Here is a 27,455-nt window from a genome sequence, read left to right on the forward strand (position 1 = left end):
ATAGCCTTTTCCTTGTTACACGTATGTATTTTGAGTTGCTGTTGATCATCAGTCTTGTTTTTGGTTAATGATCCTAGAATGATCCCAATGATGTTGTGATATCATTGACTTTGTATTAGCATCATATGTAGCCCACGTGGAGTTACAGTTCAAGTGGCGAGTTGCATTATTCTACCTTGAAGGGGATTTCTCTTTGAACTGGTTTGATGTTGTGAGCATGTGTCCTTTCAGCTCTGGTGTGTGGTGGCTTCTCCCCTTCCTCTACAGCCACCTCAGGGTACAGCAGCAACCAGGGCAGTCAGGGCAGCAGCACCCTGCCCTGCCCAATCCCCCCCGTCGCCCCCACAAGCCCCCGCAGCACTACACACAAGAGACGCCAGCGGAGAAAGGAGCACAAGAGCTCACGTATGTGGATTTTTTTTTTTTCATGTGTATTCATAACAGCGTTTTATAATAGTTTGAGAATTTACCCTGCCTCCCCTCGTCAAAGTGGTGACCGCTCTGATGACGGATCACTGACGTAGACGAAGATGACTGAGGGAAAGGCTGATAGCTGACTCGCTCTCTTCGTTTCACACTCGAACACTATCACTTTTCCTTTCTCTCTCTCACGCTCTCTTTTCACTCTGACCATTTTTTCTTTCTCCCCCCCCCCCACCCCCTCTCTCGCCATCCATCTCAATTTATCACACTATCCACCCCCTCTTCCTCTGCCAGTGTCCCTAACATCCAGCTCAGTGGGCCCTGGGGGTCAGGTTGTTCACGTGGAGACCAGCGAGATCATCCTGAGGGGGGATCCACTCCTAGGGTTCGGGGTTCAGCTGCAGGGGGGTGTCTTTGCCACAGAGATCCTGTCCGCTCCTCCAGTCATCCGCTTCATTGAGCCCGACAGCCCTGCCGAAAGGTGACCCACCCACACACAGAGATGCGCGCACACACACGGCCATCCACACAGAGACGTACAGTTAGTCACTCGAGGATGGTGGGGCGTCATCAGGAGTGATGAGGAGAGTCACTGCTTTCTCTGAGGAGTATTAATCTGGGTCTCCTACCTAACCCAAGACGGCAGTGTTTGATCCACTATGTCCTATCAATTACATTAGGCACTTTGCTTTGAGATAATGGGAATAACTTCAGTGCAGTGGTATTAGAATCTGTTTTTGTGAGAAGCAACTTTATTGATTCTAGTCTACTTTCCCGGTAATTTATTTGTCACACCACACTTGAAAACTCTTAATGTTGATCCTTGCATTTAATATCTGTTTATTGATTAAGGCAACACGATACAGGCCAATTAACAGCGAGCACTGATTAGGACAGTGTGTGGTCTTTGCCCTTGTCTTGTAAGATTAATGAAAGTGTTTGTATGAACAACAGAAGGCCATGTCCGCTTGGTGGTCTAATACCATTAAAAAAGGCTCCCGCCGTTGGGAGGGAGTGACTCAAGCAGAACATCCTATTGTAATGTTCGTCTCAGCACTGACGCAAAGGTTAATAAATTGCAGTGGTTAGTGAATTAATCTTAGTTGACAGTGCTCCTATGTGTGTGTCCTGAGTCCTGATCATTATGTGATCATGGAAGTAAGTATGTGTCTGATTGTAGTGTGTGTGTGTGTGAGTGTAATGGAAGTGGTTTGGTGAAGTGTCTGTGCCCTTATTCAAGGTCAAGCAAGGTGAAGAGTAATTTTGTTATCAGAGAGATGCTCAAGATTTGTTCTACTTCGGTGACATATTGATTAATTATTCCACAGTGTCACTGGAGTCAGAAATATTGCTGGGAAAATACGTTTACTTAAAGGTTTCCCATTGCTCCTTGCCAGAACAGGACATGAGTTGATTGTGCCCTTCAGGGTCATGACTCAGTGGTTTGTTGATGACAGTTATCAGTGAGATGAGATCAAAAGGTCAAAATGGAGTTGAAATATACTAAATAAAAATATAAATGCAACATGTAAAGTGTTGGTCCCATGTTTCATGAGCTGAAATAAAAGATCCTAGAAATGTTCCATATGCACAAAGACCTTAGTTCTCTCAAATTTTGTGCAGAAATTAATTACATTCCTTTTAGTGAGGATTTCTCCTTTGCCAAGTTAATCCATCCACCTGACAGGTGTGGAATATCAAGAAGCTGATTAAACAGCATGATCATTGCACAGGTGCACCTTGTGCTGGGGACAATAAAAGGCCATTCTAAAATGTGCAATTTTGTCACACAACACAATGCGACAGATGTCTCAAGTTTTGAGGGAGTGTGCAATTGGCATGCTGACTGCAGGAATGTCCACCAGAGCTGTTGCCAGATAATTAAATGTTCACTTCTCTACCATAAGCCGCCTCCAACGTCATTTTAGAGAATTTGGCAGTACGTCCAACTGGCCTCAAAACCGCAGACCACGTGTATCTGTATTCCCAGTCATGTGAAATCCATAGATTATGGCCTAATTAATTTATTTCAATTGACTGATACTTATCTCTGAAATCTAAAGCAGAGTCATGAGCGTAAAAAAAACAAGATGGATCTGTAAATGTGTTTATGCTCCATATAACAGATTTAATGGTAGTAGTCAACATGGATAAGGTTTCTTATCGCTTTACAGCAGGACTCTCATGGTCTCCGCTGAAAATGCTTTTTTGTTTCAGAGTAGGCTTGATCTGGGTCTGGGAAATGGGCCGTAAACGAGAGAAGTATTGGGAAAAACTGTTCCTAACAACTGTTCATTTGGATAAATGTCTGTCTAGTCTAACTGTATAAAGGCCACATTCACTATGAAAAGGAATTTGACATTTCTATCTAAAATATGCTGAATGCCACACAGAATAACCAATTTTCCTCTATTGTACTCTTCTAACTGTGCTTTGTGTTGTCAGATGTGGGCTTCTGCATGTGGGGGACAGACTCCTGTTCATCAACAGAATCCCTACAGAGGATGGAACACTGGAGGAAGCCAATCAACTGCTGCGAAATGCCGCTTTGGCCAATAAGGTCACCTTGGAGGTCGAGTTTGATGTAGCAGGTAATAATAATAATAATAATAATATAATAATAATAATAATAATATGCCATTTAGCAGACACTTTTATCCAAAGCGACTTACAGTCATGTGTGCATACATTTTTACGTATGGGTGGTCCCGGGGATCGAACCCACTACAAGCGCCATGCTCTACCAATTGAGCTACCAATTTGTTCATCAAAGTTGGAAATAGCATCTCTTTTATCAATTTTATATTTTAGTCATTTAGAGCCAGAGCGACTTTAGTTAGTGCGTTCATCTTAAGATAGCTAGGTGAGACAACCACATACTGTATCACAGTCATAGTTAGTACATTTTTCCTTAATATGAGTTAAAAGTTAAATTAAGTTAAAAATAATAGACAATAATTTGACAGTCTGCATTTTTGTTATTTTTGCTTTAATCAATGTGTTAATTTCATGTTTTGTCCCCCATTAGAATCAGTGGTTCCAAGTAGTGGCACATTCCATGTGAAACTGCCCAAGAGGAAAGGAGTGGAACTTGGCATCACCATCAGTGGTGAGAGTACCAGATGCGAACAGCAGGGGGCAACATAGCCCAACATGAGATCCCTTTGCCTTGATATCTCTCTCTGTGGATCAATGCTCTGTGGATCAATGCTCTGTGATCCTTAACTGGTCTCATAGACTGTCATGAAAGCTACTGCCTAATTATGTCTGATGAATAATAGTGATCTAATACAAGCATTTATCATCAACTCTTTCACACTTTAAAAAGCCTGGAAAAACAAAGGACAGAAATTCTCTGTAGCACAGAGAGGATTTTAAGGAAGTGATACCACATATACTGAAGGTAGTAGGGCAGGCCAACAGTTAACTTCTTATACATGCAATGATTTGGGACTGTTGTGGATGTGTGCACTGAAGTGGAGCATGCAGGTATCCAGAGCAAATGAAAATCATTTGGGTTACATTCAACTCCTGATAAATGTGATATCTATTCCCTGCTATTATCACTGTGGATGTTATGAAAGTTTAATGTAAAGGTGTCTCTGTTTGAACAGCAAGCAAGAGACCCGACAAACCTCTCATCATCTCTGACATCAGAAAAGGAAGCATAGCCCACAGGTATGTCCCACATCCCAATCACATGGAGGAGTCATGCTGATAAGATCAGCAAAGAAACGTCCAAATTACTTGCTTTACTGCCTCTGGTCTGGGGTTAGTTAAGTCTGAAATGCAGTGATACTAATCATGAGTAGAACCAGTAGTTTTTCCTCACCATGTGACCTTACCAGGAAAGAGGGCCCTAGTAATAGTGTCTTTAAGATGCAAAGCAAATGTCAGGTACAAACAGACAAAGTATCACTTGATGTTTTATCTGGTTTAATTTGCTGCCCTCCTCTCCCCTGCCTGCTAATAGGACAGGCACCTTGGAGCCAGGGGACAGGCTGCTGGCCATCGATAACGTGCGTCTGGAGAACTGCACCATGGAGGACGCCATGCACGTGCTGCAGCAGGCAGAGGACATGGTCAAGCTCCGGATCCAGAAGGACGAGGATAACGCTGGTAGGATGAACACCGAGTCATGCTTCAACAATAAAGATGCAGTCTTGCGTGGAGAGGTTGGTCTAAAGGACACATTTCTGTCCAATGAGGTTGAATTCCCTAGTGGAAACATCTCCAGACTGTATCAAGACATTTCTGTCTATTTACCTAGTATAAACAAACATCATTGCATACCATTTGACACAATAAAGTTAATGTGTGATTGTACTGTAAGTGCCCACTTATTTTTCTGTAAAATACCATCTGAAACTGTAAAATGAATTGTAGCGGAGTGTCATGGTGCATTGATTTATGTCATGTGGCCTGTTTTTACATTTAATATGTGACTCATGTCTGATGTTGTGTGCTAGCTAGTGTGCATGTGACCCAGATTTGAGCTGTTTGGTCTAGTTTATCCCTTATGTAATACCTGTCATATTTATACATGTTCTGAGCTGTTATGCATGCTCTCTCGCTCCCTTTCAGATGAGCTGGAGATGTCTGGTTCCATTATCTACACGGTGGAGCTGAAGCGTTACAACGGCCCGCTGGGTATCACCATCTCAGGCACAGAGGAGCCCTTTGACCCCATCGTCATCTCAGGCCTCACCAAGAAGGGCTTGGCCGAAAGGTGAGAGGGTTGGGGTTCAGGTGTCAGGGGCATGAGGTTGGCGCTGCTATTATAAGAGTGGTTGAGACTATAGGGAAGATCTCAATTGCATACTCCTCGCGCCCTCTCCCCTCTGACCTTTTCGTCCAATGGGTTTTGAGAAGGAGGCGAGGAGAGAAGGCACGAGGAGTATGTAATTGAGATTCTCCCATAGACTGGCTCAAAAGTCCTTTGTCTCCTCTGCTTCATCTGTACTGTATGTATAGACAGGCTAGGTGAAAGCAATATGGTGGATGCCTACCTGGGATCTGCTTTCTGTCTGTCAGTCTAGATAGAGGAAGACTCTTTAGACGGTAGGACTATTGAGATGCACCTCGACTCTCCTATTATGGTTATGATTTATGGTTGAAATAAGGACCCTACAGACTGTGATTTTGATTCAAAAAGCAAGCCCTCAAAGCCACACTGTGTAATATATGTCAGTAAACAATAGCTGTCTGGTCTGTTGTTGGCTTAGTCAGCTCTTTGTTACTCTCTCGGCAAACTGGACAGCCAGGCTGTTTCAAGGCCACAACGATACAGAAAGTCTCTGAAACAGATAAGGAGCTATCATAACACTCCTTTATCACCTTCTTATTAGAGCTCGACCAATATATTGTTTCATCGATATTATTGTCAATAGTGCCTTGCAAAAGTATTCATCCCGTTGGCGTTTTTCCTATTTTGTTGCATTACAACCTGTAATTTAAATGGATTTTTATTTGAATTTCATGTAATGGACATACACAAAATAGTCCAAATTTGAATGAAAAAAATAACTTATTTCAAAGAATTCAAAATAATTAATAACGGAAAAGTGGTGCGTGCATATGTATTCACCCCCTTTGCTATGAAGCCCCTAAATAATATCTGGTGCAACCAATTACCTCCAGAAGTCACATAATTAATTAAATGAAGTCCACCTGTGTGCAATCTAAGTGTCACATGATCTGTCACATAATCTCAATATATATACACCTGTTCTGAAAGGCCCCAGAGTCTGCAACACCACTAAGCAAGGGGCACCATGAAGACCAAGGAGCTCCCCAAACAGGTCAGGGACAAAGTTGTGGAGAAGTACAGGTTAGGGTTGGATTATGAAAAAATATCTGAAACTTTGAACATCCCACGGAGCACCATTAAATCCATTATTAAAAAATGGAAAGAATATTGCACCACAACAAACCTGCCAAGAGAGGGCCGCCCACCAAAACTCACGGACCAGGCAAGGAGGGCATTAATCAGAGAGGCAACAAAGAGACAAAAGATAACCCTGAAGGAGCTTCAAAGCTCCACAGCGGAGATTGGAGTATCTGTCCATAGGATCACTTTAAGCTGTACACTCCACAGAGCTGGGCTTTACGGAAGAGTGGCCAGAAAAAAGCCATTGCTTAAAGAAAAAAAATAAGCAAACACATTTGGTGTTCGCCAAAAGGCATGTGGGAGACTCCCCAAACATATGGAAGAAGGTACTCTGGTCAGATGAGACTAAAATTGAGCTTTTTGGCCATCAAGGAAAACGTTATGTCTGGCGCAAACCCAACACCTCTCATCACCCCGAGAACACCATCCCCACACTGAAGCATGGTGGTGGCAGCATCATGCTGTGGGGATGTTTTTCATCGGCAGGGACTGGGAAACTGGTCAGAATTGAAGGAATGATGGATGGCGCTAAATACAGGGAAATTCTTGAGGGAAACCTGTTTCAGTCTTCCAGAGATTTGAGACTGGGACGGAGGTTCACTTTCCAGCAGGACAATGACCCTAAGCATACTGCTAAAGCAACACTCAAATGGTTTAAGGGGAAATATTTAAATGTCTTGGAATGGCCTATTCAAAGCCCAGACCTCAATCCAATTGAGAATCTGTGGTATGACTTAAAGATTGCTGTGCACCAGCGGAACCCATCCAACTTGAAGGAGCTGGAGCAGTTTTGCCTTGAAGAATGGGCAACAATCCCAGTGGCTAGATGTGCCAAGCTTATAGAGACATACTCCAAGAGACTTGCAGCTGTAATTGCTGCAAAAAGTGGCTCTACAAAGTATTGACTTTGGGAGGGTGTGAGTAGTTATGCACGCTGAAGTTTTCCGTTTTTTTGTCTAATTTCTTGTTTGTTTCACATTTATTTTTATTTTGCATCTTCAAAGTGGTAGGCATGTTGTGTAAATAAAATGACACAAACCCCCAAAAAATCAGGCACAAAATAGGAAAAATGCCAAGGGGGGTGAATACTTTCGCAAGCTGCTGTATTATATTCGATTAATAGGATGAAAAAGTAAAATATGTAAAAAATTAAATTATCTATTGTATTGTTACAGTTAGGAGGTTCAAACACAAGGTTTCCACAGGATAGCAGGAAGTCGCTTTCTCAGCAAAACCTCTCACAGACCTAGCCTGGTTCCAAATCTGCATGTGCTTCAGGGAAGAGAACTGAGCTGTGAAGAAGCACAGAGCCATGGAGGAGTGACTGCTTAACTGCAGTGTTTTTCCCCTACCCTTAGCGTTGGCACACAAAACAAAAGTATTTGAATACACTTGTTTAAGGGCGTTACAGCATGTCATCACAACCACCAGTGGTGAGAGCCTGCTTGAGCGTTTATTCCCATCCTCTATGCCGAAATTGGTTTTAGGTGGTTTGAACAACCAATTACCTTCTTGTTTACTTATCTTATCTAATGTTTGTAATATGCTTGATATGTACAGTGCATTCGGAAAGTATTCAGACCCCTTCACTTTTTCCACATTCTGTTAGGTTACAGCCTTATTCTAAAATGGAGAAAAGTAAAATGGAGAAAATAAATTTTTTCCTCATCAATCTACACACAATACCCCATAATGACAAAGCAAAAACAGGTTTCTACAACTTGATTGGAGTCCACCTGTGATAAATTCAATTGATTGGACATGATTTGGAAAGGCACACACCTGTCTATATAAGGTCCCACAGTTAACAGTGCATGTCAGAGCAAAAACCAAGCCATGAGGTCGAAGCAATTGTCCGAAGAGCGCAGAGACAGGATTGTGTCGAGGCACAGATCTGGGGAAGGGTACCAAAGAATTTCTGCAGCATTGAAGGTTCCGAAGAACACAGTGGCCTCCATCATTCTTAAATGGAAGAAGTTTGGAACCATCAAGACTCTTCCTAGAGCTGGCCGCCTGGCCAAACTGAGCAATCGGGGGAGAAGGGCCTTGGTCAGGGAGGTGACCAAGACCCGATGGTCATTCTGACAGAGCTCCAGAGGTCCTCTGTTGAGATGGGAGAACTTTCCAGAAGGACAACCATCTATGCAGCACTCCACCAATCAGGCCTTTATGGTAGAGTGGCCAGACGGAAGCCATTCCTCAGTAAAAGGCACATGACAGCCCGCTGGAGTTTGCCAAAAGGCACCTAAAGACTCTCAGACCATGAGAAACAAGATTCTCTGGTCTGATGAAACCAAGATTAAACTCTTTGGCCTGAATTCCAAGCGTCACGTCTGGAGGAAACCTGGCACCATCCCTACAATGAAGAATGGTGGTGGCAGCATCATGCTTTGGGGATGTTTTTCAGCGGCAGGGACTGTCAGGATCGAGGGAAAGATGAACGGAGTAAAGTACAGAGATATCCTTGATGAAAACCTGCTCAGGACCTCAGACTGGGGCGACGGTTCACCTTCTAACAGGACAACATTTTTACATTTTAGTCATTTAGCAGACGCTCTTATCCAGAGCGACTTACAGTTTTAGTGAGTGCATACATTTTTCATACTGGCCCCCTGTGGAAATCGAACCCACAACCCTGGAGTTGCGAGTGCCATGCTCTACCAACTAACCCTAAGCACACAGCCAAGACAACGCAGGAGTGGCTTCGGGACAAGTCTCTGAATGTCCTTGAGTGGCCCAGCCAGAGCCCGGACTTGAACCCGATCTTACATCTCTGGAGAGAACTGAAAATAGCTGTGCAGCGACGCTCCCCATCCAACCTGACAGAGCTTGAGAGGATCTGCAGAGAAGAATGGGAGAAACTCCCCAAATACAGGTGTGCCAAGCTTGTAGGGTCATACCCAAGAAGACTCGAGGCTGTAATCACTGCCAAAGGTGTTTCAACAAAGTACTGAGTAAAGGGTCTGAATACTTATGTAAATGTGATATTTCCGTTTTTTAATTGTAATACATTTGCAAACATTTCTAAAAACCTGTTTTTGCTTTGTCATTATGGGTTATTGTATGTAGATTGAAAAACAATTTCATCCATTTTAGAATAAGGCTGTAAAAAGTTGGAAAAAGTCAAGGGGTCTGAATATTTTCCGAATGCACTATATCTGTTGTCTCAAGATACCCTAGGAAATGACAAGGGGCGTCTTCCTTTAAAGGAATACAAATATTGTCTTCTGTCTGTAGGACTGGTGCCATCCATATAGGGGACCGTGTCCTGGCCATCAATTGTGTGAGTCTGAAGGGGAAACCCCTGAGCGAGGCCATCCATCTACTCCAAATGGCCGGAGAGACTGTCACCCTCAAGATCAAGAAACGCCAAGACGGTATGTACTGTTATTAAGTTTGTTAATCAAGTTGCTTTAAAAAAGAATGCATGGAAGGAGATGCTGAGCCTCGTATTTGTTAGAAGAGTTCCATTGACATAAATACATTACCTTTCATTACATAATTGAGTTAGGATTCTCTCTTACCTCTCCATTTACTGTCTCTCTCTGTTCCCATGCAGAATCGGATGGGCAGCAGACGTCGGAGCAGGCAGGGTTCCTGAGCGACACAGAGGATGAGCTGACTGACTCCCAGAAGACCAGTAAACACTCAGGGGTGTACTCTACCACCGGGCCCAGCGTGGACTCTGCCGTGAGCTCCTGGGACTGTTCCGGCAGCCAAGGTGAGGACAGAACCCTGTGTAGCTCAGTTGGTAGAGCATGGCGCTTGCAACGGCAGGGTTGTGGGTTCGATTCCCACGGGGGGCCAGTATGAAAATGTATACACTCACTAATTGTAAGTCGCTCTGGATAAGAGCGTCTGCTAAATGACTAAAATGTCAAATGTAACACGGCAGCATAGTCATTACCAGTTTAGACAACCAGCTTAGGCCACTTTAGACGATTGCTATGCTCACATGACTGTCCTTAAATCAGTTGTTAGGGGTGGGTAGAATGTTATCATCTTTATTTATGTTTGTTTTTGTCCTTTGTGTGCAGGAACGTATCTCCACAGATCTGCGGATTTGACCTTCCAGCCTAACGAGTGGAGACGCACCAAACCGCCCAGGACTCACCTCACCTCCACTGGCCTTACCGGCCTTACCCACCACTCCCACCTCTACGATGGGAGATACACTGAGGATGACTGGGATAAGGCTGCTGGGTGAGTGCTTACTTCAGACTAGAACCATGGATTAGTAGCCTGGTTCCGGGTCTGTTTGTGCTTTACAGTGGGGAAAAAAAGTATTTAGTCAGCCACCAATTGTGCAAGTTCTCCCACTTAAAAAGATGAGAGAGGCCTGTAATTTTCATCATAGGTACACATCAACTATGACAGACAAAATGAGAAAATTAAATCCAGAAAATCACATTGTAGGATTTTTAATGAATTTATTTGCAAATTATGGTGGAAAATAAGTATTTGGTCAATAACAAAAGTTTCTCAATACTTTGTTATATACCCTTTGTTGGCAATGACACAGGTCAAACGTTTTCTGTAAGTCTTCACAAGGTTTTCACACACTGTTGCTGGTATTTTGGCCCATTCCTCCATGCAGATCTCCTCTAGAGCAGTGATGTTTTGGGGCTGTCACTGGGCAACACGGACTTTCAACTCCCTCCAAAGATTTTCTATGGGGTTGAGATCTGGAGACCTTGAAATGCTTCTTACGAAGCCACTCCTTCATTGCCCGGGCGGTGTGTTTGGGATCATTGTCATGCTGAAAGACCCAGCCACGTTTCATCTTCAATGCCCTTGCTGATGGAAGGAGGTTTTCACTCAAAATCTCACGATACATGGCCCCATTCATTCTTTCCTTTTCATTCTTTCCTTTACCCTGCCTAAATGACTACCGACCCGTAGCACTGACGTCTGTAGCCATGAAGTGCTTTGAAAGACTGGTCATGGCTCACATCAACAGCATAATCCCAGAAACCCTAGACCCACTCCAATTTGCATACCGCCCCAACAGATCCACAGATGATGCAATCTCTATCGCACTCCACACTGCCCTTTCCCACCTGGACAAGAGGAACACCTATGTGAGAATGCTATTCATTGACTACAGCTCAGCATTCAACACCATAGTGCCCTCAAAGCTCATCACTAAGCTAAGGATCCTGGGACTAAACACCTCCCTCTGCAACTGGATCCTGGACTTCCTGACGGGCCGCCCCCAGGTGGTAAGGGTAGGTAACAACACATCTGCCACACTGATCCTCAACACGGGGGCCCCTCAGGGGTGCGTGCTCAGTCCCCTCCTGTACTCTCTGTTCACCCATGACTGCATGGCCAGGCACGACTCCAACACCATCATTAAGTTTGCCGACGACACAACAGTGGTAGGCCTGATCACCGACAACGATGAGACAGCCTATAGGGAGGAGGTCAGAGATCTGGCCGTGTGGTGCCAGGACAACAACCTCTCCCTCAACGTGACCAAGACAAAGGAGATGATTGTGGACTACAGGAAAAAAAAGAGGACTGAGCACGCCCCCATTCTCATCGACGGGGCTGTAGTGGAACAGGTTGAGAGCTTCAAGTTCCTTGGTGTCCACATCACCAACGAACTATCATGGTCCAAACACACCAAGACAGTCGTGAAGAGGGCACGACAAAGCCTATTCCCCCTCAGGAGACTAAAAAGATTTGGCATGGGTCCTCAGATCCTCAAAAAATTCTACAGCTGCACCATCGAGAGCATCCTGACTGGTTGCATCACCGCCTGGTATGGCAACTGCTTGGCCTCTGACCGCAAGGCACTACAGAGGGTAGTGCGTATGGCCCAGTACATCACTGGGGCAAAGCTCCCTTCCATCCAGGACCTCTATACCAGGCGGTGTCAGAGGAAGGCCCTCAAAATTGCCAAAGACTCCAGTCACCCTAGTCATAGACTGTTCTCTCTGCTACCGCACGGCAAGCGGTACCGGAGTGCCAAGTCTAGGTCCAAAAGACTTCTCAACAGCTTCTACCCCCAAGCCATAAGACTCCTGAACAGCTAATCATGGCTACCCGGACTATTTGCACTGTCCCCCCACCCCATCCTTTTTACGCTGCTGCTACTCTGTTAAGTATTTATGCATAGTCACTTTAACTCTACCCACATGTACATATTACCTCAACTACCACAACTAGCCGGTGCCCCCGCACATTGACTATGCAACGGTACCCCCCTGTATATATAGCCTCCCTACTGTCACTTTATTCTATTGTATATATAGCCTCCCTACTGTCACTTTATTTTTACTTCTGCTCTTTTTTTCTCAACACTTTTTTGTTGTTGTTTTATTCTTACTTTTTTGTTTAAAATAAATGCACTGTTGGTTAAGGGCTGTAAGTAAGCATTTCACTGTAATGTCTGCACCTGTTGTATTCGGCGCATGTGACCAATAAAATTTGATTTGATTTGATTTGATTTGATTTGATCAGTCGTCCTGGTCCCTTTGCAGAAAAACAGCCCCAAAGCATAATGTTTCCACCCCCATGCTTCACAGTAGGTATGGTGTTCTTTGGATGCAACTCAGCATTCTTTGTCCTCCAAACACGACGAGTTGAGTTTTTACCAAAAAGTTCTATTTTGGTTTCGTCTGACCATATGACATTCTCCCAATCCTCTTCTGGATCATCCAAATGCACTCTAGCAAACTTCAGACGGGCCTGGACATGTACTGGCTTAAGCAGGGGGACACGTCTGACACTGCAGGATTTGAGTCCCTGGTGGCGTAGTGTGTTACTGATGGTAGGCTTTGTTACTTTGGTCCCAGCTCTCTGCAGGTCATTCACTAGGTCCCCCCGTGTGGTTCTGGGATTTTTGCTCACCGTTCTTGTGATCATTTTGACCCCACGGGGTGAGATCTTGCGTGGAGCCCCAGATCGAGGGAGATTATCAGTGGTCTTGTATGTCTTCCATTTCCTAATAATTGCTCCCACAGTTGATTTCTTCAAACCAAGCTGCTTACCTATTGCAGATTCAGTCTTCCCAGCCTGGTGCAGGTCTACAATTTTGTTTCTGGTGTCCTTTGACAGCTCTTTGGTCTTGGCCATAGTGGAGTTTGGAATGTGACTGTTTGAGGTTGTGGACAGGTGTCTTTTATACTGATAACAAGTTCAAACAGGTGCCTTTAATACAGGTAACGAGTGGAGGACAGAGGAGCCTCTTAAAGAAGAAGTTACAGGTCTGTGAGAGCCAGAAATCTTGCTTGTTTGTAGGTGACCAAATACTTATTTTCCACCATAATTTGCAAATAAATTCATTAAAAATCCTACAATGTGATTTTCTGTCATAGTTGACGTGTACCTATGATGAAAATTACAGGCCTCTCATCTTTTTAAGTGGGAGAACTTGCACAATTGGTGGCTGACTAAATACTTTTTTTTCCCCACTGTATCTGACTCCTAAAGCACATGCAGATCTGGACCTGGCTAATGGATTTAATAGGTATAATAATTTTACATCAAACATCTTGTTTCATTTTGTGGCTTTCAATGTTGTTATTTTTTCCTTTTAATCTACAAGTATGCCTTCTGTATGCCTCTATTGATGTATGTAAGCAATGAGCAACATAAACGTTGAAAAAATAATATCTTTCAAGTCCGGTTTAGTCTAAAACTCAATATGTATTGATTCACTGCCAGCTATCGATTTGTAAAGTGAATCCAAGAAATCTGCAACTTCACTCAAATATTTGGCTTTAGAATTTTTCTCTAAATCTCCACAGCTGTTTCATTCCTCCATGTTGTCGTGCTTTGTCTATCTGTGCCTTTTCTTTCTTTCTCAGGTATTCTCTCTCTCATCTGCTTTACTAACTGCCCGTGAGGTTCCTGGTGTTTCACATAAACACATATTTTTCTTTGTCGCTTCTGCCTTCACCAAACCTGTCTCTCTAAAGCACCCAAAGGCCCCATGGACACACACCTGTTCCTTGTCTGTTGCCTCACTCTTGACTCTTGACTTTCTTTTTTTCTCAACTTTTGTGTCCCTCACTGGCACAAACTGTCAACTCTTAAATACTTTTTGGGTGGCCTAACTTTTAATCTGTGAACTATCTGCATGAAGGCTCTGTCTGTTCTAGGGGAATACACTGTTTTGCGCTGCTACTGTGATAGTGAGAGAGTTAACGCTTGCCCTCCCTGAGGCCTGAAAGGTTTTTAAAGGACCTCTCGCCGCCATGCAGTGCAATGCCTGCATTACCCACACTGCTTTGCAGGCCACACCCGTTTCAAACCAGACGCAAACGTCCGCAGTCCCAGCACAGCAAGGCTCCTCTGATGTTCTGGTTACTCGTTGTCATAGATATGCCAGCCCCCCTCGTTGCCATGGCACCCTGAACCAGGAGGACAGCTTCTGGTCCCAGGCCCTGCAGGACCTAGAGACCTGCGGCCAATCAGAGATACTCAGGGAGCTGGAGGTAGGCTACATCTCCCTCCATCTGTTCCAATCTACTACTAAATGAAGCAATGCAAAAGTCTGATTGTCTAGACAGTCCAGACACACGCTACCACCTTTTCTATTCAGTCAAGCTGTGTGTACATAGGAACGTGCGTGCAGTATATTAAGTTATTTCCTTCACATGCCTATAATTTAACAATCCTGTTGTCTTCTCCCAGGCGTCCATGACAGGCAGCACTCTTAGCCTGTATCTGGAGGAGACCAAGTCCCAGGAAGACTCAATGCTACAGAGCAGAATCAGTCCCGTGAAGAGGGGTCCCATCCATAACGAGCCCAAGACCAAAGGCAACCTGCAGAGGTCCAACAGGACCAGGGACACACCCCCCAGAGGGAGAGTAGAGGCCCAGGAGACCACTTCCCCTACAGCCCTGGAACTACTGAAGGTATATAGCAGGATGGGAAGGGGCATCTCAATTCAGTTCATTTAGAAAGTGCATTAAAGTTCCTATTCATGGACTGAAAAATGATTGGAATTTCAGTTCACTTCATGAATTCACTAACTTGAAATGCGAACTTATGTCAACCCTGGTCCATGGGGAATGATGTGGAGTGATTTCCAATCCAATCCAGGCTTAAAGCATGACTAGCTACCATATAATCGACAACCCTGTAAAGGTATTGATCAGTGAACTGTAGCCTGACCCTACTCTACATTTAAGTGATAATGCCCAAGAAGCTGGTATTTTGAGGATATATTGGCATGGGTGTTGTTAGGCCCGAGACGAAGTCGATATATCTACCAAACACCCGCTTCAAGGGCATTATCACTTTTATACAACGGGTTACCAACGTATTCAAATAACGATTGACATATTTTCATTAAAAAATGTTATTTTGATTAATTTATTCATACTATTTCATCCTTCCACAATATATAGTCCCGACACAAATCTAGGGTTGCTACCCAAGCCGGCTGGTCGTTCGTTCTATCGGTTCGGTTGCCAGAGACGCGACCCAGTCGTTCAGTCTTTTTTATCTGTTTCTATGGACGCGACCCAGTCGTTCAGTCTTTTTTATCTGTTTCTATGGACGCGACCCAGTCGTTCAGTCTTTTTGATCTGTTTCTATGGACGCGACCCAGTCATTCAGTCTTTTTGATCTGTTTCTATGGACGCGACCCAGTCTTTCAGTCTTTTTGATCTGTTTCTATGGACGCGACCCAGTCGTTCAGTCTTTTTGATCTGTTTCTATGGACGCGACCCAGTCGTTCAGTCTTTTTGATCTGTTTCTATGGACGCGACCCAGTCGTTCAGTCTTTTTGATCTGTTTCTATGGACGCGACCCAGTCTTTCAGTCTTTTTGATCTGTTTCTATGTTTCTGTTTCTATATGATCAGTCTTTTTGATCTGTTTCTATGGACGCGACCCAGTCGTTCAGTCTTTTTGATCTGTTTCTATGGACGCGACCCAGTCTTTCAGTCTTTTTGATCTGTTTCTATGGACGCGACCCAGTCGTTCAGTCTTTTTGATCTGTTTCTATGGACGCGACCCAGTCGTTCCATTGCCATAGTGGCTCGCAACGTTCTTATCCCTTGCTTGCTAACTAGCCAACCCACGGCTAATTTACAGTCATGTCAAACAGTGCAGCCAGAATAACAACAGTAGCTGCATTTGCATTTGTTTAAGCTGTTTTCTAGTGACATTTATTTGGATACATCCATAACAATGAGCTAATGAGGCGTGATTTCGGCTGGTATAGAAAATGTGCTCTCTCGTCAGGACACTGTTGTTCAGAGGAGGTAGCCAACAGCACAGCTACAGTAACACAATCACTTCAAACTGAAGCTGGAAAGACTGCAAACTAGCTGCACTTTGTTTCATTTGACCTTATTTCAATGTACCTTGTTTCTTTGTATATATCCATAAAAATGATGCCAGCTGATTCATGATTTTGAACGGCTGAGAAACGCTGCCTGTCTCTCGTCTTGACTCCCGACAAGTTCATTACTATGTGACAGCTGGAGATCGAATTTCAATATTGAAACAATGTTGCAAATGTCGGAGAGACAGACAGCAAGGTTTTTCAAATCTCCGCTGTTGAAAACGAAATGTTAGTCTAAAAGAAATGTGAGATAATGTCCAGATGCTTTTTATAGTGGAGATCAAGTTTATAAATTACTTGTGGAATAGACACAAGCTGGAATGGGGTTTTAACCAATCAGCCTTCAGGATTAGAACCACCCGTTGTGTAATATGGCACAAACAGCAGTCTCCAGGGAGAACATGCCTGTTGGGTTCAATTAATATCTTACCCTGAGCCTCACCCTTCACTAACTGAACTGCACGCTACCCTGCCCATCACTGGAGTGTAACTGGACTCAGTGAATGCCAGGCCAGTCAGGACTTGTAGTGTGTGGGATAATAGATAACAAACATATAACACTGCACACTGAGCCTGCTCATTATAATGTAGTGCACTAGCTCCTGGTGTTGTGAGCCCTATTGTCCCCTCGCCACATCCCGTGACCCCACTACATGTACAGTAGAAGTCTGTTCTATTGTGCTGCAGTGTACTGTTGGTTTAGGCAGTGGGGTTGAATGAGGGCACAAGCACTTAGTAACTGAATCTAACCCCACTCTTAAAAAACAAACATTCATTGCAGATTGAGTCTGCTGAGGGGAGGACGGCTCATAATAATTGCTGGAATGGAGCGAATGGAATGGCATCAAGCCCAAGGACACCATGTGTTCGCTGTATTTGATACCATTCCACCAATTCCGCTCCAGCCATTACCCCAAGCCCGTCCTCCCCAATTAAGGTGCTACCAACCTCCTGTGATTGAATGACTGTTGATATTGGTATAATTACCTCTGACAGCCAACCTGTTTGGACGCAATTCCATAGCTAATCTGCATAATTTACATTGCAAAACCATATCATAACTCACTTAGCCGGTGGAGATGTGTGACCTGTAAAGCCCAATTCCCATGACTTCCGCAAGAATGGCATTGCGCCGAACAAGCCATTGTTTTTCAATGGAGGAGGCGTTATGCTCAGCAAGAGCGTTGTGGCGAGCTAGGCCCTTTGGGGTCAGCGCCATTACACTCAGAGTTTAAGTAAATTTACACCCCGCACTGTGTCGGACCCAACAGAGAGCTTGGCGACTTGCATGGGTCAAGTGAATGTGCCTTACTGTCTGTCCTATAGGTGACACTGAGGAAGGACCCAGACTGTGGAGACTTTGGCTTCAGTGTGTCAGACGGCCTCCTGGAGAAAGGCATCTATGTCAACATGATCCGACCAGATGGCCCTGCCAACCAGGCCGGGTTGAAACCCTACGACCGCATTCTGCAGGTACACGTCTTTGTTCAACTAACATTTTGAATTAATTTTTTTATTAATACTGTACCTCTTTGTTATGTTGAACTGACCGCTCCTGTCCCAGGTGAACAGAGCGAGGACCAGAGACTTTGACTGCTGCCTGACCGTTCCTCTCATCACTGACGCAGGAGACAGCTTGGACCTGGTCATCAGCAGAAACTCCCTGGCACAGGCAGATAATGGGCCACCTCTGGACTGTGAGGACCCCTCTGACTCCCTGTTCAGCTTCCTACATTACAGTACCAATAGTATCGCCCTGTGAAAAAGGTCCACGTTAAAATGGTGTTACACATTATACCATGTGACACGTAGGCACTGCACGTCACACACACTGGTTTTGTTTTGTCATATCTCTTGTACACACACACAGAATCACATTCGCACGTGCGAATACATGTGTATGTGAATAAACACACAGACACACTCTGTCAGTCACTAATTCACACTCCCACACACATGCATTCACCGTGACCAGTGTTAGTCAGTGTATTCATGTGATGTAGAGCAGAGGACGTTCAGTCAGGCTTCTGGGGCTGTTCAGGCAAAACCACATGTAGTTACATAACAGCTTCAGACTCAGCCTGGATGAGAACACTAGCCTTGCTCAGCTCTGCAGAAATCCCAGAGAAACATAAACACACACTTCCCTCTCAGAGAAGGTGCGTTCGGGACACAGCACCACCACAGCATTTTGTTTTTGTTCTTAAAAAAATTAAGTGAAATATGTGCAATTGTGACCCTCTGTGACCTCTTGCTGGGGAATGGTGGAGTTGCACGTACACACACACTTGACACACGAACGTGCGCCCATGCGGGGTGTTCGAGGAGTCCAGGCATGCTGTGCTGGACTATTATTTGAGCCATGTCTTGGCTGGCTGCCCTCTCCTTCCCTTCAGCCCGGCCTGGCCATCCAGCACCCCACACTGTTAGCGCCACAAATTACCGTAGATAGAATGCTAAGCTGGCATTCACTGTTACTTGCCATGTACTGCAAACATTTCTATTTTAGGTACCTCACTCTCTATCCTAAAGTCTAAAATGTTTGTGAAAATGTATTTGGGTCCAAGTTTTATGGCCGTCATGTGAAGGACAAATACTTACCAAGGCCTTTTTTATCACAGCTTCATTGCTCAGAACAAAAGTTGCAGAATGTTTCTTTCTCTCGTTACATTTCTCACACCGTGTTATTAGCTACTGTATAGACTGGGCAGACATTTGTCATTCATTACTTTTTGGGATCAGCATTTTTTGTTTGAAGGTTCTTGTCAATGGTTTTATGCTATCAAGTTCACTTTATTTCTGAAACCAAACCACACACTGTTTTTGCTTGTATGCACTAGTAGGTCACCTAAATCAGATCCATGCACTAGATTGACATGATTTATCACTCAAGATTTAAATGTATTATACAACTAATGGTGATACTGTCACAATCTTTGTTTTGAAAAGCTTTGTCACACACTCTGAAGGAGTGTTCCTTGTCATTAAAACATAGTATTCTGATTCTGTTCCGGGAGCTCACGTTTCTCCTACACCTCTTTAAAATGTTACCCTCAATATCAGCATCTCTTGTGAGGCCAGGCGTTTTTACTGACTAGAAAACCTCATGGCCGTAGTCCTATACAAACATGTTTCAGAAGGCACTACACCAGAGATACTTACAGTACAGTACCAACTCTCAGGAGTACAGAGTGGTTTCCCCACAAAAAACATCATAAGTGAATCACATCCCCTGCCAAATGTGGAATGAAATACCTTTCAATTGAGATGATGAATGATTTCGTTTGAACCTTTTAAAGACATTTTAATGTATCTGTTGAGGTTTAGGCCTCAACTCTCCATAGGGTATGGACTTGGATTAGAGAGTATTTTCCCCAGCTTCCATGCCTGTTTCTCCCTCCCATGTTAGTAAGCATGGTAAACATGAAGCTATAGGATTTAATGTCCCACCCAGTAGAAAGCTTGCATTATTCACAAGGGGGAATTTTAGAGCTTTTCTGTGCTGAACAATTGCCATCTCTGTCCTGCTAAGTAAGACAGAACCTTCACTATAGCTGTTCCCGTTTTATCATGACATTATATGTTTTTATAAAGCTCTTACGTAACACGTCTCGTCCTGGCCTGCTTACCAAGTTGCCTCAGTGGAAATAAGATTTGTTTCATGTCATGTAATGGCTGGGGAAGAGATGTGAGACTGCAGAGTCATGCTGTCCCATTCAGGGCTCAACTCACTGCTTTTTAATCCTCAGAAAGGAAACACATTTTAAGATTGTTTTTATGTTGCTCTCAAACTGTCATACAACATCAAATGTCCCATTTGATACAGAGGCCTATTTTTGGTTCTATTCATTTTATTTGAGGTGGTTCTGAATATTATTCAGTAAAGTCTGTACAACATGGTCTCCCTTCCTAAGTACAGTGTTTTTATTTGAACTGATATTCTGCATGTGTGGTTTTGTATGTAAGATGTGACTGAGTGCAGTATCTGTTCTCTGTACAGTTCTTCTGTTTACATTGTCCCCAGCTGCATCCAAGCATAGATATTTAAGTGGGGGGTCTGAAGGAAATTGGTTTGTAAGATGTTATTGGATTCTTTGGTGAGAGATGTATTTCCTGCTTTTTATGAAAATAAAGATATGAGGAATGGAGTGTCTGTTTTTTCTTTCTTGAATTCTTCTATGAGAGCCATTATCTTTGCTAGGTCTATATTTGGATATTAAGCGAAGGAAGGTTTACAGAAAGAACATTCCTGAAACAATTAGTTAAATCATGATTTCATGCCTATTTCTACCAAGAACGACCTTGTTCCAGCCAGGTTTGGCCAGCCTCTCCTAACAGTGTTTGTGCCAGGTAACAAGCTGATAGTAAATCTACAATGGTCTCAGTCCCGCCACACTCACTTCTCTGTAGATGTGACTGTCACGTCTTTGTGGGAGAGGTGTCAACATGGTTTCCACTTGCCTAGAAGGGACACCTAGGATCATTTACCAGAAATGTCAATGCAGGGTTGTCAAACTAATGGATTATATCATATTTCCTCGCTGTTAAAATTTGCAAAAAGTAGTCCTCTATCCATCGACTTTAACATTTTCGATGCTCCCTGACTTTCTTGATTTCGTTTCGATGACTGTTAGCAAGCTGGATAGAGTGAAGAGACTATATGGGTCCATTATAATTTCTACAAAGTAGATTTTTTTTTTACTGAGCACCCGCGGGACGGATTGAAAAGGCTGTATCTTTGACATCCCTGTGTCAATGTAAGGCCGAAGCAAGAGGGCAAAGGAGGACTGAAGTTCAAATAATTATAGTTGACTATTTTGGGGGTGGAGTGCAAGTTGTATTGTGATTCATTGAAGCAGCACTTGCTCAACAAAACAGTATTGATAAGGTGACGCTACATTCCTTTCAGTATTAATCAGGTATTTGATTACTCAAGGTTACTCATCACGTCCATAGTGCACTGAACAAATTACACTAAACGCACATGTTTCTGGCACTGGTGACAGGGTCAGAGTTTTCCCCAACACTAAAGGGATTTCTCAACTGTTCAATTCCTCTGTCTGCCATTCCAACGTGTCACCTTATACCTTTGAGGTGACGCTTAATGCCCATTTTGGCTTACACTAGATAGATTAAACTAATGGAGGCACGTTTCAATAGGCATGACATCTCTGCTTCTAATCTGTTGGAAGTTAAAGATGCACTAAACAGAAATGGTAATAGTTCGCCTAATATACAAGCAAGTATAGTGCTGAGTCATTGTACCATCTAAACCACTGTGAAATATATTTTCCATAACAAAAAATATTGTATTTTCAGCTGGTTGAAGCTGGTGTACAAAACCGAAAGTAAAAGATGCCAAAAACATACTTAAGGACGCGAAGCATAGAAATAGCGCACATAGAACAGATCTACCGCTTCTTAGACTTGCTTTCAATGAGAATGACATATCTGTAACACATTTCTATGTGAATTTGGTTGGGTCGCCCAAAAAGTTACATATTGCAGCTTTAAGTAACTCAGAGTGAAATGTATGGGATGTGTGTGGTCATTTTGATGGGGTGTGTGATTACAGGAAAAAGTCTGTTCAAATTTGGGCGTCAGCAGTATGGGCAATAGTATTTTTATTCACTCTGTAATTGCTAAAATGTTATATTAGTCTGCTCTTCACACCAACATTATTTAGATAATTACACAAGCTACACTTTTATTGTGTGGTTATGTAAGCCTCCTTATTTTAATGCACTTGTTTTAAGTCACTGTCAATATGTAAATGTCGGGTATACTATGAATGTAGAAAATATCTTGCATCCTCATGTTGGAAGTGAATGTGTGTAGTCACATGAAAATATATTACAGTTTACTATAGAGTACTACATTATTTACTATAGAATTCTGTGGTATACTGTAGAATACTATACTACACACTGTCGTATCCCTCGATCATGTGTAGTACTTACTGTATAATTTTGTAGTAAACTGTAGAATACTATAGTAAATACTGCAGTAATGTCTGCGAAAACACGGTAGTCCACAAAACACTACAGTTTTTTAACTATAGTAAATACTACAGTATTTAATTTTCATATACCCTGCCCATTCCCCTCCCCTATATCCCAATTTGGCCAACCATACATGCCAAGTATAGACCATATAATGTGTTCCCTACAGGTTATAGAAAAGAGCAGCTCTTAACTATCCATCTCAGTCCTACCTACCTACAGGTTATGGAAAATGTGCTATTTTAGTATTTCTCCAGTAGGTTTCCTCAAGGAGAAATCCTCCACTTCTATGTCAAAGATAATATAACCAAAAAATGATAGTAAATACTACAGTGATGTCCACAAAAACACTACAGTAAATACCACAGTATACTGCATTCAGCAAAAACACTACAGTATATACTACAGTATACTACAATCTGCAAAAACACCACATTAATTACAATAGTATATAGTCGTTTTTTTTGCTACAGTATTTATACTATAGTCAACTGTAAATTCTACAATATACTACGGTAAATACTACAGTGTTCACTGTAGTGTTTTTGCTAACTTTAGTCTACAGTAAAGTCCACAAACACACTACAGTGAATACTAGAGTATTTATACCATAATATGCTATAGTATTTTTTCATGTGGGGTGTTTTCATACTGTAGCTGTCTGTATGAGGAAGAAGCAGACCAGTTGGCCCCAATATGCACTTACAGAACAAATGAATAATTCACTCCAAGACGTGTAAATAAAAATATGTTTATTTTCAATCTAGGAAGAGATGATGCAAGGTGCATCTCAAAGGGGGATGGATGTTAGACAAAAATACTTTGGTACACTTGATTTTCCAACAGGTGTTTATTTTATTACATTCTGGACAACACATTTTGTTGACCAAGCACTGTACTATGGATGTTCATGTACATGCTTTGGGTTAAGGAATCTCATTTTAACTTTAGACATTCATATTTTGTATGTTGGTCACATATCATGTTTAATATTTTTACATCTGTTTTCAAACTGAAATAATGTGAGTGCTAAAGGCCATTTATTTGATGAATATTGCACACTGCAAATTTCATTCAGGCTCATAACATTTAACATTAAAATATGAATTGCTGACTGTATTCAGAAGAAATAGATAATCAGTGACAGTGTTCATATGCTGTACAGTATAAAATGGTTAATACAAAAAGGCATACGTGATTCACAAACAAGTAAATTACTACAATACAATTGAGTCTGGTGGTAGTTTCGTATGATACAGATATTTATTGACCATCACTGCTATTAAAATGAGCGCACTGGAGAAAAAACAATTATTTCAAATTTTTTGAAAAATCATTTTGTTAAGGTTACATTTTTTGCTCCAATTAAATGATGGTTCTTACAGCTCTCACAGGTTTGGTCATAGAGAGACAGAATGTTGTATGGCAATGTTCCACCTTTATTTTTGTTTTTTATATTTATAGCAAGTGAGTGAGAGTATATAATGCTCATGTTTGAACAGATAGATATCAAAGTGAACAATATAAAAAAGGTTTGAAGCTATATACCTTTTCTTTTTAAATTTACGTTGCAAATGTAACTGCAGGTTCTTGTGAAAATTTTCATAACAGATCACTACAGTAAAGGTGAAACTCAATGTATAAAGTGCAAAGAGAGGTTTCAATAAATGCACTGAGACTGACTGTCTTAGGCAATGTACAAATACTCTTAAAATGCTTCTTCCCTTTTCTCCTTAACTTCCTCCTAAGGATCCTTCCGGGAACATTTTGTACAGTATTTGGGCAGGGTCATTGTAACCTTAACGATGTACGTATGAACTACTATATCTACACTGCATGTTACATTTACATTTTAGTAATTTAGCAGACGGTCTTATCCAGAGTGACTTACAGGAGCAATTAGGGTCAAGTGCCTTGCTCAAGGGCACGTTGAGAGATTTTTCACCTAGTCAGCTCAGGGATTCGAACCAACGACCTTTCGGTTAATGGCCCAACGCTCATTCAGCCTAGGTGGTGTGGACGTCTACTCTACCAGCAGGTGTGAGTGGCTGGCATCCGCTGCTAGTGCATCTCACAACAAACGACGGCGACAACAGATCTCAAATGACCTCAGACAATGATACTGCCACAATAATGTGAGGATATTATCTTAATAGTTTGCTACCTAACATGTTACACGGTTAGTTACACGTTCAGTTTACTGTATTTGTGTTGAGTGAAAATTCTCCACAATCAACAGAAAGGTAGTTAACATAGAACAACATGTTCTATCTCAAAATACTGCCTAAACTGAGATCGCCACCCACTACAGCAACAACGGTAACAACAACAATACGATTTTTTTAAATTACCAAGATAAAAAACAACAACCCAACAACAATATATATATATATACAGTATATAACTCTCTTCATCATCATCATCATCATAGAAACCAAACCATAATATTCCTAGTGCGGATATATAGAACAATTTAAACCTGGTTCTACCACTATCAAAGTTAGCAAATATATGATAATAACATAGACAGCACGCCAATCAGTATTTCCTCTCACAGAGAGTGCTCACATCATCGTTTCTACAATGGTGTGGGTGGGCTTGATCAGGATGTTGTTCCCATTGGGGTTCAGAGGCTGGGTCAGCTCGCTGCCCTTCACACTGTACTCTTTGGGGCGAGAACTCGCACCTCCCTTTACTGGGGCAGCCACTGCCTTAATCCTCTGTGGGTTGGAGAGGAGAATGTCATATGTCCCACATGACATGAAAATGATGCAATGATAAAAAGCCACTTTGTATAAATCCTTGTGTCATGCCATGAAATCACATGACATGGTATACTGTATCATGTAGACGGCTTATATCATGTGTGCCATATCATACAAGTTATGCAATTGCATACTGAATGCCATTACCACAATTCTGCACTCCCTTTCAGGCAGTGTTTGTATTCCTACAACTAGGAGTTCGGACATCTAGGTTATCTAGCATCATCTTTTGTGTTTGCGTACCTCTATGAGCGGTCCGTCGGACTGGAGGATCTTGATGACCATTACCATGGGGATGCAGATCATGGAGGCAAGGGCCAGAGACCAGCCCAGGCCGATAGACCAGTCTGGGTACTCATACACCTTGTTATAGGTCAGGGGCTTGTACTTCACCAATGAGAAGATAAAGCAACCCTGGGAACAACAACAAGAAAAATGGTTTATCACTTATTTCACAGTACATCTTCACTCTGATCCAAGAGGTTCACAACAGTGTTGGGCACTTGAACACTTTGTAACAGTGGAAGGCTGTTGAATACTCACTGCACAGAGGACGGGAGTGATAAAGGTCCAGCTCCATTTCATCCACGGGTTAGGTCGGTAGCCAATCATGTCTTCAATCGCATCATAGAAATTATCAGCGCCTGTCAACAATACAGAAGAACAGACTTGTTTGAGACACGCTCCTAGTCTCCTATACATTAAAGTTAACCATCATATAAGACCTGTGCGTTTTCTCAAGGTAAAACATCAGGGTGACATCTCACAATCAACTATAAACAGAATCAGTATATCTTCATCTCTAGACCATGAAAAGAGCTACAGTACAGGGTGTGGTGCCATCATAGCCTCTATAAACACCCTCATCTACCTACTGGCTGTTCCATGAAGGCATATGGCATGAACAATCTCTCTCTAGCTTACTGTTAACCATTACAAAATGAGGAACAGGTTCCGCTCAACAATAAGAGACAACCTCTGTTATGGCCTATGTGCAATTGCATCTTAAAACGATTATCTACAAAACCAGCATGCTTGCTCTCTTAATAATAGCAACGGCTATCACAGCGCTACTAAAAACACCTCTAGAAAAGGCATTTGGGTTGCTGTGCTCCTGTTCACCTCCTCATTATAAAGGTCACTGTGCGGAGGTGGCATAGTTCTTAATAATTTGTCTTCAATAGAAGCCAATGGAAGCCAATGGGTTACGCGTGGAAGCCAATTCAAGTGATTTACTTTAAGCGTGAAAAGGAACAGCAAGGGTATTGTTTACCACACGCCAGGTCATAACTCATGCATTGTTGTTGTTGTTGTTGCTGCTGTTTAACCCTTTAAAAACGGAATATTAACGTTTGTTTCCTAAATGTAGGCTACACACTTGATTTGGCAAAAAGGGCACAAACTTACCATAAACCCAGGCTACAGCAATACATTCAAAGAATGCAACCCACAAAAGGCACACACCACTGGCTGCATAGTAGTCAAAGAGTTGAAAGACATACATGCCACCCTGAAAAGAATGAAGATAGCAAAAGTTAGTTTCCTGAAAGAGGGAGAGAGAGAAATGTGGTTGGACATGTGAAGGAAAAAGTGGAGGAGGTTGATACATAAGAATGCTGACACTGGGCCAATGAAAGGAGAGTTCAACAGGTGGTGAGATGTCAGTGAAGTAAAGTTAACTGCTAACTGGAAAATTACATTCCAAATTGTTCCATTCATGATGCCAAACACACAGGATGTGCTTTGAGAGCTCGGAAGTAGAAACCCCATATTTGGTTGCAAAAGTGTGACAACGGCAAAGCATGTGGAAAAAGTAATGTGATGTTATCTATCTTTGTCACGAATTCTGCCGAGGCTGCCTCCCCTCCTTGTTCGGGCAGGCTTCGGCGTTCGTCGTCACCGGAGTACTAACCACTGCCGCCCCAATCATCATATCAATTGTCTTGTCAATCACACACACCTGGTTCTTATCCCCTCATTAGTCTGTGTATAAGTGTTCCCTCTGCCCCCTTGTCCTGGTGGGTGATTGTTTGTTGTGGAGGTTAGTAGCTCGGTAGAGCGCTTGT

At 42.6% G+C, this 27,455-nt stretch overlaps 2 protein-coding genes across 2 annotated transcripts in view; one reads left to right on the forward strand and one right to left on the reverse strand.

The window, feature by feature from the left end:
- The window catches only part of grip2b (glutamate receptor interacting protein 2b), a gene marked incomplete at both ends in the record, with an annotated part of 46,109 nt that extends 27,725 nt beyond the window's left edge, over positions 1-18,384 (forward strand). The window contains 14 exons of the mRNA XM_084184937.1: positions 232-405; positions 718-904; positions 2,869-3,014; positions 3,452-3,532; positions 4,038-4,101; positions 4,397-4,542; positions 5,008-5,152; positions 9,551-9,690; positions 9,873-10,034; positions 10,351-10,516; positions 14,646-14,760; positions 14,960-15,184; positions 17,949-18,095; positions 18,187-18,384. Of these exons, the coding sequence (XP_084041063.1) occupies positions 232-405; positions 718-904; positions 2,869-3,014; positions 3,452-3,532; positions 4,038-4,101; positions 4,397-4,542; positions 5,008-5,152; positions 9,551-9,690; positions 9,873-10,034; positions 10,351-10,516; positions 14,646-14,760; positions 14,960-15,184; positions 17,949-18,095; positions 18,187-18,384 (2,096 nt within the window). The remainder of the gene's footprint in view (positions 1-231; positions 406-717; positions 905-2,868; positions 3,015-3,451; positions 3,533-4,037; positions 4,102-4,396; positions 4,543-5,007; positions 5,153-9,550; positions 9,691-9,872; positions 10,035-10,350; positions 10,517-14,645; positions 14,761-14,959; positions 15,185-17,948; positions 18,096-18,186) is intronic.
- A 5,181-nt stretch (positions 18,385-23,565) lies between these two features.
- Positions 23,566-26,946, reverse strand: LOC311147453 (sodium- and chloride-dependent taurine transporter-like). Its single transcript, XM_084184148.1, has 4 exons — positions 26,797-26,946; positions 25,933-26,033; positions 25,633-25,803; positions 23,566-25,344 (listed from the first exon to the last, which is right to left on the reverse strand). Exons 1-4 carry the CDS (start codon positions 26,891-26,893, stop codon positions 25,189-25,191), a joined length of 525 nt encoding a protein of 174 aa, XP_084040274.1. The 5' UTR covers positions 26,894-26,946; the 3' UTR covers positions 23,566-25,188.
- Positions 26,947-27,455: the final 509 nt, after the last annotated feature.

This window comes from Coregonus lavaretus, assembly GCF_964263955.1.
Source record: "Coregonus lavaretus genome assembly, chromosome: 20".
Classification (NCBI taxonomy): domain Eukaryota; kingdom Metazoa; phylum Chordata; class Actinopteri; order Salmoniformes; family Salmonidae; genus Coregonus; species Coregonus lavaretus.